The sequence below is a fragment of the Tachypleus tridentatus genome, chromosome 8 (assembly GCF_004210375.1).
Source record: "Tachypleus tridentatus isolate NWPU-2018 chromosome 8, ASM421037v1, whole genome shotgun sequence".
NCBI lineage: Eukaryota > Metazoa > Arthropoda > Merostomata > Xiphosura > Limulidae > Tachypleus > Tachypleus tridentatus.
The window spans coordinates 114,306,264-114,322,974 of record NC_134832.1 but is presented as its reverse complement, the minus strand read 5'-3'; the positions used below and the strand labels follow the sequence as shown (position 1 = coordinate 114,322,974).

At 32.3% G+C, this 16,711-nt stretch overlaps 1 protein-coding gene across 1 annotated transcript; it reads right to left on the bottom strand.

Annotated features, from left to right (window-relative positions):
• Positions 1-6,008: 6,008 nt before the first annotated feature.
• Positions 6,009-12,583, bottom strand: LOC143224259 (uncharacterized). The gene is made up of 3 exons (XM_076452672.1): positions 12,191-12,583; positions 8,658-8,775; positions 6,009-7,857 (listed from the first exon to the last, which is right to left on the bottom strand). The coding sequence occupies exons 1-3, from the start codon at positions 12,488-12,490 to the stop codon at positions 7,613-7,615; spliced, it is 663 nt and encodes a 220-aa protein (XP_076308787.1). The 5' UTR covers positions 12,491-12,583; the 3' UTR covers positions 6,009-7,612.
• Positions 12,584-16,711: the final 4,128 nt, after the last annotated feature.

Sequence of the window (16,711 nt, the reverse complement as noted above, 5' to 3'; positions counted from 1 at the left end):
CAGTAGGGTCGGGTACACTAAACCTCTTCCTCCTTTCTTTTCACTGTTAAAGTGGACTTAATAATATATTTAAAGTAAATACATGAGGGCCAGAGTGATGTGCATAGCTCAGACCCTTTTCAGGGCAGTGTTCATGTATATTGTTCTTTCAGATTTTCTCAAGTCTATGTTGTTTTGAATTAAGCACAAAGCTACACAATGGGCTATCTGTGCTCTGCATACCACGGATATCGAAACCCGCTGAGTCACTAGGGGGCTTCTTAAGCCTAGAACATAGATGGCCTGTTTTATTTTAGCACAAGTAATTTTTTATATTTATTATTGGGCTCGGCATGGCCAAGTGTGTTAAAAAGTTATACACGTGTCATACACCAATTCTCTCTACATGTATGTATCAACGTGATTTTAATCAATTAAAAATCACAATAACAAGCAAATCACTTCCAAATGTTTATTGTTGTATGTTTATTGTGCGTTCTAAAATGCTTAATAAGAAACTTATTTAACGATAAACTATCAATTAATGTTTAGCTTAACGGTTCGTTTTCTGTCCCTAATGTAGCAGTCTAAGACTTCAGGGTAGGTAGATAGTCATCACCACCAACCGCCAACTCTTAGGCTACTCTTTTACCAATGAATAGTGGGATTAACTGTCACATTATAACGATCCCACTGTTGGAAAAGCGAGCATATTTGGTGTGGTGGAAATTCGAACCCACCATGCTTAGATCATAAATCAAGCTCTTTAACCACCTGGCTATGCAGGGCCTTAAGTTAAAGGCGATCATTGTTAATTGACTATGGTGGGATTGACTGTCACATGATAATGGCCCCACGTCTGGAAGAGCTACTATGTTTGATGTGGTATGGGTTCAAACCCGCCAGCCTTAGATTACCATCTTAACCATCTAACCATGCAGGGATTTAAATTAATGGCGACCATTATTAATTAACAATTTGTTTAATAGCTTTTAACTTTTTGAAAAAAGAAAATATGTCAAACTAACATTCCCTTCTCGAAGTTAACAACACGCACTTCTTTTTTTTACTTTAAGTAGTTTGAGATTACAAAAATATTATTCAGCTACAAAATAACAAAATAATAATAATTCCTCATCTAACATTATACCCAAACTGCTTATCTCCAAACATATAGGCCCGGCATGGCCAGGTGGTTGAGGCACTGAACTCCTAATCCGAGGGTTGCGGGCTCAAATCATGGTGACATCAAACATGCTCGCCCTTTCAGCCGTGAGGGCGTTATAAAGTCACGATCAATCCCACTATTCGTTGGTAAAAGAGACGCCCAAGAGTTGGCGGTGGATGCTGATGATCAGCTGCCTTCCCCCAAGTCTTACGCTAATTATGGGCGGCTAGCGCAGATAGCCCTCGCGTACCTTTGTGTAAAATAAAAAAAAACAAACTTGTCGACTTTAGCAAAATTTCTGATAGATAACTGTATAAGTTTTTCTTCTCCCAGTACTTATTGGATTAATGCGATAGCTTTGTTACTCATAAATATGTGAACTTTGGAAACTAACATTTGTAAAGAGGAAGTAGGAAAATCAAACCACTATTAATTATTCTGGATCGGGAGATTGAAATAAAAACTCGTCAAAAATAATCAAAATTCAAATTTATTAATGTAAAAAACGTATATCTATAGCAGTTTCAGCATAACAGTAATAATCTTTGTGTTCATTTTGTATAAAACTAAAAATTTTTAATTTTTCACTATCATGTTCCTCAATTTACTCATTCACAAAATATTTTCTCGTCTTTTTAAGAAAAAAATCGTTATTGGTTTTTAATTACTTTGTATTTATTATAAACAGTAGTTACCGTTATCATACGTTTATTATGAATATAAGAACTGAGATTTTTCATGTTATCTTCTCATCGTTTATGTTTCGGTATTGATCAAAAGTAAGTAATGAATAGTACTGAAATGTAATCGGTTTATTTATGAAGTTCGTTTATAGGGATGCATATACAAACTTTAACCCTAGCTCCACAAATCCTTATTCCTATCCTTCCCTAATATAGATAATGAACTACATTTTAAGTTATTCAGTTTTTATTTTTATATGATATTAGTACTTTATTACAGATTTGTTATAAGCTGTAAAATGAGATTACAACACAAATTAAACATGAAGTGTAACAACAAAATTAACTTTCAAGAGAAACAGTTTAGAAAGTGACATGAGTTACACGTATAAACACACAGGGTTCATCAACTTGTTTATAGGCGAATATTTGACTGATTTATGAAGGTAAAACTAAACAAATCAGAATTGGCACCGAGTTCACAGATTGTTATAGGTGCAAACGAGAGAAAATTTTATATTGTAGACTCCAGTTAAGAGAATTCAATTCTGACCACATAGAAATAATAGTATCTACTGAAAAACTACAAAGAAAATTTTTGTATGGAAAGTTGTAGAAATATAGAAATAAAATAAAGTGGTTAACGGTTAACCCCATTTATTTCAGACAATTTAAAGCTTCTGTTGAATAAGAATTTTATCAACAGTGACACAGAATAAGCTAAAAATTATTTATAATAACAATATTTGTTCGAGGAATATATATAACAAAACCTTGAGCTTGGAATAATAGTATTATATTTACACTCTTCGAAATACTTATATAGATAATAAAATATTAATATCGATTCCGATATTTAGATTCCTCTAACAGCTCCCGCCATCTTTCGGTATGTAAGACGAAAAACCTTTTGGATTAAAAAAAAAAGAAAAAGTTTAAATCGGTATTTTTGGTTATAAAAAATAGAAGTATAGTTTTCTATTATTTAGTTTATTTTACTTTAAATGCTCTTTGTTTAATATCCTATAATGGGTCGATGATAGTATGACTTATAAAAAGATTTTAAGGATTACAAAATTTTCAAACGAATGGCAATGTTTAATTTTACATGCTCATCTTTTGTATGAAGTTTTTTGGTTACTTTACAAATTATCAAACACAAAATATGAAAACTACTAATGTATAATAGGAACACAAAATCACCTCTTTTATCACAGTCTATACAACAGAACTATATCAATTCCAACGTTTCATTTCCTCGGTCGTTATAGCCGAAGCTCAGCTGATATTAGGAAGAGACGATGAGTCTCATTTAGTGTGTTGATACTGGCGCTCTGAGCGCTTATAAGGCTGTATCAATCCAGGATGGCCATTAAGAACAGATGGCACGACATCTGGCGGGGTGAGTGAAAACACAGAATTTTTCTGATGTTAAAGAAGGAAGTCCATAAAGGCTAGAAGGTCGGGAGTTTTCACCAGGTGGACTTAAAATAAGAAGTCTTTCGAACTGAGTAAGGACATTTCTTGACCATGACAACAAATTTTCATGATTATTTAACTCGCTATTTCTTGAATTTTGGCACAGTTGACCGAGACTCCCTCTGGTAGAAAGACTAGAAACAGGTATATCAGAACGTTTACAAGACAATTCAAAGGTAGCAGCAGCAGGTCCGTAATTTTTTATTTTTTTATCTGTAGCCGTTACTGAAGTATATGTTGAGCATATAACCTCGACTAGAAACTGTCACATTAGATGACAATATTCAGACTGCCATTAACATGAGCTCTTGCACATCATCATGAGTGAAATTGTTAATCTATCAAATCTCTCATCAACTGAGCCTCTGTACACAGTAATTACTCTTGTAGTTTTATATTTATTAAAGTATTAATGTATGTATTTCAAACAATAATCACTAACACGTATAATTCTATATCTAATAAAACATCTTTACAATAGCAGTTTTTTTCACACAAACTTTATATTGTTTCAACTTAAACAATCCCGCAACGGTAATTTTATATTTCTCGAAATCCGTCAAACAAGCATTTTATGTTTTATGTTTGAGATTTATTACTGCAGTGTCACAACAAACATTTTAGACTTACTAAATGTTCACGGTAATATAAAGCTAAAAGTTTACTTTAAACACAATAAAAAGTAGCAGTTCTTTAAATATATTATATATGATAAAGTTGAACTCCTTTTAAGTTTGAACTTCTGACACTCCCGTGTTTGTTATAAGGACGTTCAAACCATTAAGTAGTTTTTGAAATGTGTTTTTGTTTGTTTTTGAATTTCGTACAAAGCTACTCGAGAGATATCTGTGCTAGCCGTCCCTAATTTAGCAGTGTAAGACTTGAGAAAAGGCAGCTAGTCATCACTACCCACCGCCAACTCTTGAGCTACTCTTTTATTAACGAATAGTGGGATTGATCGTTACATTATAACGCCCCCACGGCCGAAAAGGCGAACATGTTTGGCGCAATGGGGATACGAACCCGCGACTCTCACGTTACGAGTCGCACGCCGTAACACGCTTCGTCATGCCGGGCCACCCAATAACAGCCCATAACCAACAGGCTGTGTTACAATGTATAATGATACATCTTATCACTTAGAGTAACTACATTACTCCACTCTATTAATTTAAATTATTAACTCGGAATACATCATACTTTCATGTGAAATAGTCATAAACCAACTTCAACGACAAACTTGAGAATAATATGAGCCATGACAGTAGCTAGCTATGAGGTCGCAAATCTAGTGCCTCATTATTATAATAGTCTTATTCGAATATTCTGGTTATTGACAGTAATGGATTTGTTACGAGTTAAAAAAAAAAATTTTGTATTAAATAGCTTGCTTACCTATAAGATGCAAGTTGAGATAACTTAAGCCTTTATTTTGAAAATTTAAATGATTGTGCGTGTAACACAAAAATGTTTTAATTTTTTTATATTATCAAAGATTGAAGGATTGAATTTTTAGTAGAACATAGAAAAGACTGTCCAAATTGAAAACCATGTGTATCTTTAATAGTTATTTTTGGGTGAACTTGTGATAATAAGCAGTTTTAAAAGCTTCAATATTAACTTATATTTCAACTTATCTTTATTTTTTCTCAGAATTTAAAATGAATTTCCATTCCACTGTTCTGGTTACATGAGATTAATTACATTTTCTTGGGTATTTGCTTCATTCAGTGTGACTTGTTAGAATGTTATGATTTTTATACTAGATTAATTATTTTTCTAGCTTAATACCAATCCACGATTTTCTGTATATAATATCTATAACTTATTGTAATGTGTACTTCTGTACATGAGAGAAACAAAAGGTTTGCATCTCTAAGATCAGGATCTGTAGTGAATTCCTCTTGAGTTCAGGGATTCGAGCAAAACTGCAAAAGTGACAGGACAACTTGTTGATTATATTAAAGACACACTTTAATCAGCAGTAAAAGAGAATGGTGTGACTCTGTGAAATCCGTGTTTATCTATACTTGTATATAATACACAACATACTCAACACAAATTCTGGTTTATTATGGTCTGGAAATCATTTGATGTGTTGAACATGAGGGTAAAAGGTAGTTTAATGAAACATTTATTATTAGTACAGTTTACATGAAGAAATCTTTAGGATATTATATTCAGTTATGGGTACTTTAAGTACATTAAAATGCGTATTAAAAAGTACGAAACGACATGAATTATACTTTTTATTAACAGCATGTGCACAATGTATAAAAAACAAACAGTGACAATAAGATTACAGTGATATTTTTAGGTGGTAAGACTTTTAAAAATATTTCAAAGTGTCTGCCAGTACACTTTATGTATCTGTTAACATTTTTAAACTGTATCTCTGTATTTGTTCAACATTTTTAACCTGTAATTCTGTGTCTATTAAACATCTATGCACTTGCTATTTCTACTTATTACGTGTATGTTAACGGATTTCCAACGCTAAAATCAGGGGTTCAATTTCCCTCGATGGACTAAGAAGATAGCCCTATGTGGCTTTACTATAAGAAAAAACACACACACAATTATATTTGTTAAGGTTTAATCGTACGTGTATTGTAAGATACACTAAACATTATTACCGTTTTAGTTTCATACATCGTCATTCGTGTATTTTTATAACTGATAAAAAATCTTCACACGTGTAAATCATCCAATGAAATTTTATTATCATTAATGTGTTGTTATTTTGCCTGCAACGCCATCACAACCAGAAATTCTTTATCGATTAAAATTCAACCACATTGAGATCTACTAAATAGGCATTGCAATTCAAATTGCCCCCCACTGGCTCAGCGATATGTCTGCGGACTTAAAACGTTAAAAACCAGGTTTCGATACCCGTGGTGGGCAGAGCACAGATAGTCCATTGTGTAGCTTTGTGCTTAATTCAAAGCAACAACAACAATTCTAGTTGTACGATATGCTGTAAGATGGTGCCACACTCACAGTTTCCTTCTGTTAAGACAATTACTGTAACATAATTAAAATAAATAATTATTTTTGCACTAAATCTCTTTTATTCTTTCAGAGATTTTGATTCTAAATCAATGACTGAAAGATTATTGATATACCGCTATATTAGTTCTTTGGTTTAAAATCACTTTAGTAAAGAGCTCAAATAATTTTCTAAAGAATAATATTCCATAAGCTATATATCCTACTTGGATAGTGGTATGTCTACGGACTTATAACACTATAATAAGAGGTTCGATTTCCAAATGTAAACACAGCAGATAGCTCAATGTGACTTTGCTTTATAGCAATCAAGCTAAAAGTTATTTTATTGAAGCTCAATTTAGGACGATCCATTGATAAATATTCACGCAAAATAGATTTAAATAAGTTTATTATTGCTAATTTATTCAGATTTTGTTTTATTTTTTGTTCTAGAACTTTTTTTCAGAATTTGTTATCGTCAAGCTCTATTGTATATAAACGCTAAACATAATTTAAAAAAAAGCTATTTGTTATGTCTTGTGTTATGTTTAATAGTTCGCCGTGAAACATCACGAAATGTAAAACATAATTAGGTATAAGTTATCTATGTTTTAAGGGGTAGAATTTAAAGTAAAATTAATAGTGTTATATCCCTTCAAGGAATTTCTAAAAAGTGCTTTAAAAATTTACAAATTTATATAGTTGTTGGTTAGTGATGTTGTTTTGACGCATAAAAGTATACAATAGGCTATCTGTATTCTGCCCATTACGGATTTGTTTGTTTTAAATTTCTCGTAAAGCTACACGAGGACAATCTGCGCTAGCCGTCCCTAATTTTACAGTATAAGACTAGAGGAAAGACAGCTAGTCATCGCCACCCACCGCCAACTCTTGGGATACTCTTTCACTAACAAATAGTGAAATTGACCTTCACATTATAATTCCTCCACGGCTGTAAGAGCGAGCATGTTTGGTGTGACTGGAATTCGAAACCGCGGTCCTCAGATAACGAGTTAAATGCCTTAACCACCTGGCCATGCCGGGTCCATACCATGTGTATTTAAACTCAAAATCTAGCCTTATCAGTCTACTGACTTATCGCTGAACCACCGTGGTGGCAGAAGTTTTGGTGAAGCTTTAAAATATAACAGTTCTTATCAAGCAATCAAATAGTAACATGTGTAACTCACTTGTGAAAATAAACTAATATTTCATTGATTAAACTCAGTGAAATTTTATGTAAAAAATGTTTACATAAAAAAACTAAACACAATAATACAGAACATTTTCAGATGAAAATATTTATGCTTTAATTATAGCATTCTTTCAAAGGATAATAGTATGCGTAAATCAATCCATAACAACCAGGAGTCAAGTCAATCTCGGTGTGATCTTTCGTCTTCAAGTAACATGAATTCAAATCATTGTTAAAGGCTGTACTTTTACATAGGGGACGATCAAGACACCGTCTCATACACTCATCTGGGGTGGAAACGGATAAAATCATCAAATCATAAAGCCAGAAGCAGGTATTATCGGTGCCGTTGTAATGAACTGAAATAAATAAAGAAAAATGATTTTCAATAATAAATGAATATTTGTCATGTTTCGATTTAAAACTAAGACTACAAACTGAAATTTAGAAATGAAAGTGCTTTACATTCTATTGTTTGTTTGTTTTTACAACCAATACAATACAATGTATTAAGAATTACAGTATACTGTACTAAGACAGTTAATGTGTGATTGAAGAACAATTAGTATTTTACACAACTTAGATTATCGTTCAAAATAAGTATAGTTACTTTTCAAAATTAAAAAATGGTTTGTGTAATTAGGTTGGTATTCAAAACATCAACAGTTTAGGTACTGATTATAAAACTAAGAATATTTGACTATAATTAGATATAATTTACAAGTATTCAAGTTGAAGATAACTTATTTCATGGGATATTGTGCAATTGTTTAAATCGTGATTGTTAATTGCGTTGTGATATTATTCACTATAAACCGAATTTTAGAAGCTTAATGAATGTCTGAAAAATGCTGTTTTGTGAGACAAAATGTGATAATGTATACTTTAATGTGTCGTTTGTTTATTAATCAATATACATATAACTGTGGCATCATGAGATGTAGGATGTAAGATCTGAGGTAAAATATTTTACTCACAAGATGTTTAAAACACGATAATGAATTTTTCTACAGAGTTACTTATATTTATTCAAACATTTCATTATGAACAAATTTCTTAAAAGGTGCAGAATATATTTATTATTATAACTAAAATAAACATAGGGAAAAAACTTTTGGTTTAACTGCTGAAACAATTAATTGAACATGACAAGACTTACGTTCTTCACATCTCCTTCCACACCAACCTTGTAAACAGTCACACTTGTACTGATGAATGTATCCTGGTCTATCTCGACATGATCCACCATTTTCACATGGGTTGTCTGTACACGTGATCTGTTGGTTAAAAAGGCAAAAGGAAAGTCGTATCAACAAAATTGTTAACAGATATCAAAAAGTGATTCCTAGATACGGCTTTACAAGTTGCAACACACACACGTATGTGTACACTTTAGTCGAGTACATCATATGAAAACGATATTCAAGCCTCAATACATTGCTACCTTCCATGTCACCAAGGTCGGTCATGCTCCACCTGATGATGTTGCTTTTTGACAATAGCCCTGCAGCGAAGTTTTTGTCGCAAAACTGTCAATCATAAAATATCATGTCCAAAGCTCCTCCTTCTTCCTTGCTGACATTCCATCTAGTGTACGGGAATGACGGTTTCATAGACTCTGTCACAGTCGTAACTCTTTTTATGGAATACCATAAGTATCCGTTTCAATCCACAACTACTGATATGCCATGGAAGCAAACTGTGTTCACGTGAATTTTATCGCTTTTCATGGCGATTATTCTTCGACTATATTGTATATCGCTGTCTGAATGTGTTGGTGGATTCTCCTTTGTTAAAAGAGGGCAAAATTGGCTTGCCACAGTTATGGTACGACTTGTTGTAGGTCTTTTTCTAGATGGTCAGCGTGTTTCAAAATAATATATATGTTCCTTTGTTTTCCAGTGCAGTTACGTACGTGAAGTACAAGAGATATACCTATTTTGGAAATTATGAATCTCTGATCTCAACATATATTTATGATTTTAGTGTCGGAAATGTCTCTTACATGACTTTTCTAGAAGCGACCAATTTTCGTTGACATCACACTATATGCGAATAATTAAACTATATCCAAACGTAGTTATGATACCTGACGTTCTACCGCGACATTGTAACGGCTGTAACTGTCATATGAAATACGGAATTGTGTTTACAAAATTATTTCAATATAGTATATTTAACCTTTTGTATACTAAGATATAATTTGACATATTATAAATTATAAACGCTTCAATAATGATAACTAAGTAATATTTTCATCTCAACAGTAACAATACGTTTGTCATTTGAAGATTTATGAACTTAAGAAACTACTTTTAACTGAGAATGTTTCTCTGGAATGTTTAGATTGATTCTTACACTTTGAGCATTAAAAATACTTGTATTTAGACTTAATAGAGGCTGGCTCCGTATAAATAATATATAGATAATTTAAAATAACACAAACCGTGAACATCTCGCAGAAGGCAACACAAAAAGTTTAAGTTTAATGCATGTACTACAGTTGACTAAATAATGTAAATTTAAAGTATAACTAATCCTTATACCAGACACACTATAGCAATACAGCTAAGTGGAAAACTTCTACCTATCTTCTAAAAGGGTTTCTGTTTTTGCTTTTGTTGTTGTTTGCAACTAAAAAGTTTGTTGATTTCAACTACATAATCTGACTCTTAAATGTTCACATTGGAATGTGATTATTTATTATGATGTTGCTTTACATTTCTAAGGTTTCAGGTATTTCATATGCTTTATTGAGTTGAATGCATTTTCCTTTTATGTATACATTTTGTTTCAATAGTGTAGCTCCCCTGTAACTTAGCCGTAAGTCTGAGCACATAAAAAAGCTAAATTGTGTTTCAATGCCTGTGATGAACACAGCACATATAACCAATCCTGTAGCTTTCTGCTTTATGACAAATAAACAAATTCATAGTAATATTTATTGTCCTCCTGGTGACCAAACGATAATTACGAAAATTAATAACGCTCAAAATTGTTTTTGAGGTTTCTGTACTTATGGTGGGCACAAAGCTGATAGTCAATTACAAAGTTTATAGTTATGTGCCGAAAAACAAATAACTTACAGTTTGAATTTTTCCAAATAGCCTTCTTTAGACTTGAGCACCGTAAGTTTTGTAAGAACAAAACTAATTTTATCACAGTGAGAAATGGACATGAATTATAATTTAGTGAGAAAAAGAGCAATGTTCTAAAGAAATAGATGTAATAGTAATAATTCCTTTTTCTTTCTCTTTTTTTTTCGCCCAATACACAATACAGCAATACAATTTATGTTCGTTGTTTCGTTTGAGGTACAGACTATATAGCTTGCGTTCTATATCAGTAAGGTAAACAAGTAGATAAATGTATAACATGGTAAGAAACTACATCACGGAAATGATACATCATAAGCAGAGCACTTCTCTTAAGGCCAACAACGCCACAACAATCAGAAACTAGTGATATTTCGTTATTTTCTCGAACATCAATTTCCAACAATGTTTAGATTAAAAATGAATGACTTCAACAACGTTATAAGCCGTTGACCATTAACTAACAGATTGAAATGGATATTTAAATGAAATCTGAGAAACATGAAATACTCGTGTACAAAGATCAGATTTAGCCCCACAAGAGTGTTTATTTTTTCAAATTTTCCATTATGAACACAATTTTTATTTGTTTCAATAAACATGACAAGTGTAGAATTTCCATAGTCAAAAGTAGTAGTGATACTAAATGTACTATTAACAGGCTATGACCTAATATGTAGAATTGTGTTTTATAATGAAAACGGTGTTTAAGAATTATTATTGTAAATGGTATAATTTGAGTTCATTTAAAAGTGTTTATTATAACAATACCATCGTACCATGACTACAAATTTTTCCGCCAACATGTTTGAGTTTTAAAGGTCAAGAAGAAGCCAAATATCTAACAAATTACTTGTAGTTTATTTATCTATAGCTATAGAATTTTATCTGCAATCGACTTTCAAGGTACAACAAAACCTAAGTGCTAATACAATAAAATAATACAGATAGTGATTTTTGTTTTCATAAAATTTATTGTCGGTGGTAAGTTCAATTGGAACTGAGACCCGAAGCCTTTGTGGACTTGTTTTTTTAAACTAACTACAGATATTAATTTGAAGAACGCCGTGATTACATCGCCAGTGGATATATAATGGAGGTAGTCTCAATCCAAACAGCACTCACAATAGCGCTAATATTCAGCTTCAGAAACACAACCCTGTATCTTTTAACTGGCGTCAAATATATTTTTCCTTAGAGATTAAGCACTTATTTTGTTTAATTGTTTGATGAGTTTCTCGTAAAGCTCCTCCAAAGCTACCTAATCAGGCCTGTGTTAATATTAAAGTCATAAACTAGAAAAAAAATAATTAGACAACAACATCTACCACCAACTTACAACTTAGCAAGAAAATGTGGGATTGGCCACTACTTATAACACCGTCAAGGTTTAAAAGGAAAGTATCTTCTAAATCGAAGCCTATGTCAGGCTGGTAGTTTGAATAAAGTAATGAACATAAATATATATATTTAGTGTTTTAAACCTTTAGTTATTGTGCCATGATATATATCGTCATCGCTTATTAAATAAGTGAAATACATTTACACAGAAAAAAATCAAAATATCCTTTCTTACATATATATAAAGCAAGATTACCCTTTTGAACCAAACCGAATGTCCTTCTGATATCATTGTTTCGTTGTCAGGCCACATCAACAGTTGACATTCCTGGATGTCTGAGTTGTAGTTGAAACCTCGACAGTCGCTTCTTCTGTTACAGTACACTCCACAATTCCAGGATCGTGGAGCTTGAATTGTTTGTAAAGTTTGGGTTATTTGCTTCATCTTGCTTTTATCTTTGAAATAAAATTGCGATTCGAAGTGGAAACAAGTAACTGATGTAATATACCTTGAGAAATACAGATTAACCATCAATACAGATGTGATTGATAACATTGTTTCTATTTGTAACAGACGAAAACCTTAGGAACTTAGAGACTCTTGAAAATGTGCACTTTATCTGTTTCTTTAGGAGCTATAGTCTCTGAAACCATGGTTAGTTTTAAATCGAAGAAAAACGTATAGATCAACATTATTAAAGACTTAACAATATATTTGTCATTACGTATAAAACTAATATATATACGTATACACACACACACACACATAATGGCCAATGACGTTTATCACACGTCAGGTATCGGATATAAGGCGGTGTCCAATCAGAGCGGCTCAAGATATATTAACAAAAAGTGGTTTAGAACAGCCGAGAAGGATTTTGTCGCATAAAACTTGTGATGCACGTATAAGCGTTACACGACTTTGTGCAAGAAGTAAGAGGTCATCCAATGAAAATGTCACTACAGTGTAGCTCGAAATATCACTATATATATATATGCGTGTGTGTGTGCACGTATAGTACGTAAAATAATGAAATAGACGTGTAATATAACATGTGTATTAATAGTATACGCAACATCCAGAAAGTATACACAATATTCGTACTGAAGATATTATACAAGGGCCAGAGAACAATTATCTTCATCGATGATCACCAAAAACATGGTTTCAACAACTATCATGAATAACATTTTAGTTGATCAACTTCCTTCTTTCTGACTCAGCTTACAGGAACACCAAATTACTGAGACTCTGCTCTGTCATAGTGCTAAAATGTTCACTGTTGACAAGCTTTGAAACAGAGAAGGAAGGTTCGCAAGATCAAAGTTTCATTGACAGAGGCAGAAACAAGTGTTAAACAAAATTCAGCATACTTTTGGTACGTCATCATTGTGAGCTCTTCATTTACAGTACGTGAGCACGTCTGATAAATACCTTTAGTTTGAGACACAGGACAACTTCTACAATTGATTGAGAAAACATCTTGTCTTGAGCTACTACAAACTCACAGCTGACATTACTTACGTAAAAATAAAAAAGACAATGAATTGCAACATAGGGACTTAATCCCTATTTAAAGATTCTAAGCAACCAGTGGGCAGGTATACCAGCAACATATTTAAAAAAGAAATTGAATTCTTACAAGTTCAACATGAAATCCAATACTTCATAGAATAATGTAATTTGGCAACGTCTTTTGCTAGTTTATATGACTTTAGTTTCAAAGGTGGATTTTAGAAATCATACATTTTCAAAACAACGTCCTGCTTAGGTAACACCAGTACAACCTGCTGTTCTTTAACCGCTGCAAAATACTTGTCAAATGTTTCCATATTTTTAAAATTTCCCATTATCGATACCGACATTTGAACTAGAGATGTCTCTAGACTATGGCTACACAATCTGGTTTCCTCAATTAGTAAAACTATACCGTGAGAAAATGATTATCACAGGAAAACAGACTTGAATAATGACCAAATCCAGTTATAGTGGTTAGGAGATATAAAATTAATGACATTACCCATTGCGTAATTTCGCAGTTTATGCTGTTCAGTATTTAAAGAAAATTGAATATATTGAGACCAAAAATAATCTGATGTAAAAGTTATATATAGAAATGTTTAAGAATTATATCTTCGCTAATGAGAAACCCTTTTCCAGATTTGAAAAATACGTATAGTTACATGTGGATCATGAATCACGAATATTATAGATATTGTAGATAGAGTAGCCCGTCCCCCAGTGGTCCAGCGGTATGTCTGCGGGCTTACAACGCTAAAAATCGGGTTTTGATACCCGTGGTGGGCAGAGTACAGATAGCCTATTGAGTAGCTTTGTGCTTAACTCAAAACAACAACAAGGTAAAGTAGCCATTATTGATTGTGCAAGCACGAGATGGCGATTTTAGTAGAAAGTGAAACAGAATTTTTATAACTGTATATATTATCTGTGGAAGAAAATCGAAGAAGCGTCACAACCCAAACACCATCAAAAATGGGCGGAAGGTATATTAATATGATGAATTAATAATTGTTATTAACACGTTGTTGACCTTGTAGGACGTGCAGAATGTCATTCCAAAAGAAAATATAGCAAGAAAACCACGCCCAGTCTGGTTGTGGCGAAAGGAGAGGAAAAAGAGGAAATAAAAAAGAAACAACAACAAGAAATACTATGTTGTACAACAACAACAAGAAATACTATGTTGTACAGATTTATGTCCATGATGTGCATGAAAAACTAAAGAAAAATATTATTAAAAATTATTAATTTAAAAAGCGAATAGCGATCTTCAAAACCTCACAGAAACAAGATAGCCAGCTGAAAGTGTAAAAGAGTAAAAAACAAGCTTAAGGCTTAAGATATAGTGTTGACATTATTTCATCACGAGACAAGTCATAAATATTAGAGCTTTTAGACATGGAGTCAAAATAATTTCTTTGATTTTCTTGCATCCAAACGTTAAGTCAAAGTTACCGAAAATCACATAACAATGTAAGTCTAAAACTTTTTTCATGTTATTGTTTCGCACACCGACAAAACAGCTGTGATAAATTATTTAGTATCCATCAAATCTAGGTCTTAATGCCGACAAACTGTAGCTCTAGAGAAACTCAGAAGGTCAACTATTCGACTCTGTGTGTTTAGACTGGCCATCCGTGTCATACAAAGCTCCTTTATATATTACATAAGAAAGGTGAATGACTGTCCACTCAGAGTCCAATTTTTACATCTTAGACTTTTTCTTAGTGATAAAAGAATTGCTAAGGCAAATGCATCAACATACACAGCATTTAGTTTCACTTATTTAAAGCCATTCATTTTGAAAGGAAGCTTTGTCCACATTCAGAAATATCCAGCCACTATAAAAGGTCGAAAAGCTCGTATCTAAACTGAGGTCTTTTATACTTTAAATATATTTGAAAATAAAACCTTAAGGAAAGAAATGTATAGTTAGATTGTAAAGATTTAGTATTCGTGTTCACAGAATGACAAAATCAGTAACATACGTGTTTTATAAATTTAACTCGTTTGAATTTCTACAGTTGTGAAGAAAACTGGAAACAATCATGACAATTATTTAGAGTAATTTGGTGATAGCAATGTGAAATGTTAAAATAACGGTAATAATGGTAGATTACCAAACAAAAACTAAAATTTGGTTATACGTACACTTAATGGTTTTGATAATGCAAAGTCAAAATGTGGTCATATAACTGATTGATAAGCTTGACTCATCCTGCTGCTATGAACATTGTAAAAACAAATAGAGAAATGGTAACAAAATTTGGAAGTCACGATCAACCACGAGAGGTAAACCACTGCAGTCAGAACCAAGAAAAGGTTAACATTGTATGAAATATTTGAATGAAGTATAACAAACATTACGAATAGTTGTTTGTGCTTATTAGCTCAATAATTTTAAGGACCGTTGTATTTTTACCTTCTATAACTTCAATCTTACTCATGTATTTAATAGAATATTTAGTACTTTTAGTTGTTGTTTTGAATCGAGCACAAAGCTGCACAATGGTCTATCTGTGCTCTGCCCATCATGGGTATCGAAATCCGGTTTTCAGCGTATTAAGTCCGCAGACATACCGCTGAGCCACTATGGGGCAGTACTTTTAATACAGTCATAAGTGAAACAGAATTAAATTTTCATTTAAATATTTCTCTTTTTGTTGTTATTAATACTTGAACAGAAAGTTTATAATTTCTTTACCTCTTGATGGTCAATAATTTACAAAGTTGGGTGTATGAAACGTTATTTTGTGTATATTGATTTTACGTACAAAGAAAGTTTCGTGTGATAATTTTATGATGGAAACTTAAGTGAAACTGGCACGTTCAAATATGATTGTTTGGTTTTCGGAATTAAAGTTTGAACACCTGTATATGAATAATGATTCACGCTATACCTGTCTGTTTATTGTACCACAACGTGACAAACATTCTATTGTAACATTCGATATACTTTGTCAAGTTCAAAAATAGGAATAAATTTTTACTAAAAAATAAAGCAAGCAAAAATTTGATTCCATAACTATACAACACAAAGTTAAATAGTTCAACAATTACAGGAGGAATGCAATATGCCTCCACAACGAAATTCCAGCATGGTCAGTTTTGACACAATAAAAATTGTGAAAAGTATGCAAATATCAAAAACTGTTTATATCACGGCTTAAGACTTAAAAGAAGGTATTTTTGTGCGAAAAAACAATATAAGATTATCAAAAGACAAAATTTCAAAATTACTTATATACCTGTTTG

Excerpts from the sequence above, each read along its gene's own strand:
- LOC143224259 (XM_076452672.1), bottom strand. The coding sequence starts at position 12,490 with ATGTTATCAATCACATCTGTATTGATGGTTAATCTGTATTTCTCAAGG. Across the intron at positions 8,776-12,190 it reads ATTCGGTTTGGTTCAAAAGG|ATCACGTGTACAGACAACCC; the intron begins GTAATCTTGCTT and ends TTTAACCAACAG. Across the intron at positions 7,858-8,657 it reads TGGAAGGAGATGTGAAGAAC|TTCATTACAACGGCACCGAT; the intron begins GTAAGTCTTGTC and ends TATTTATTTCAG.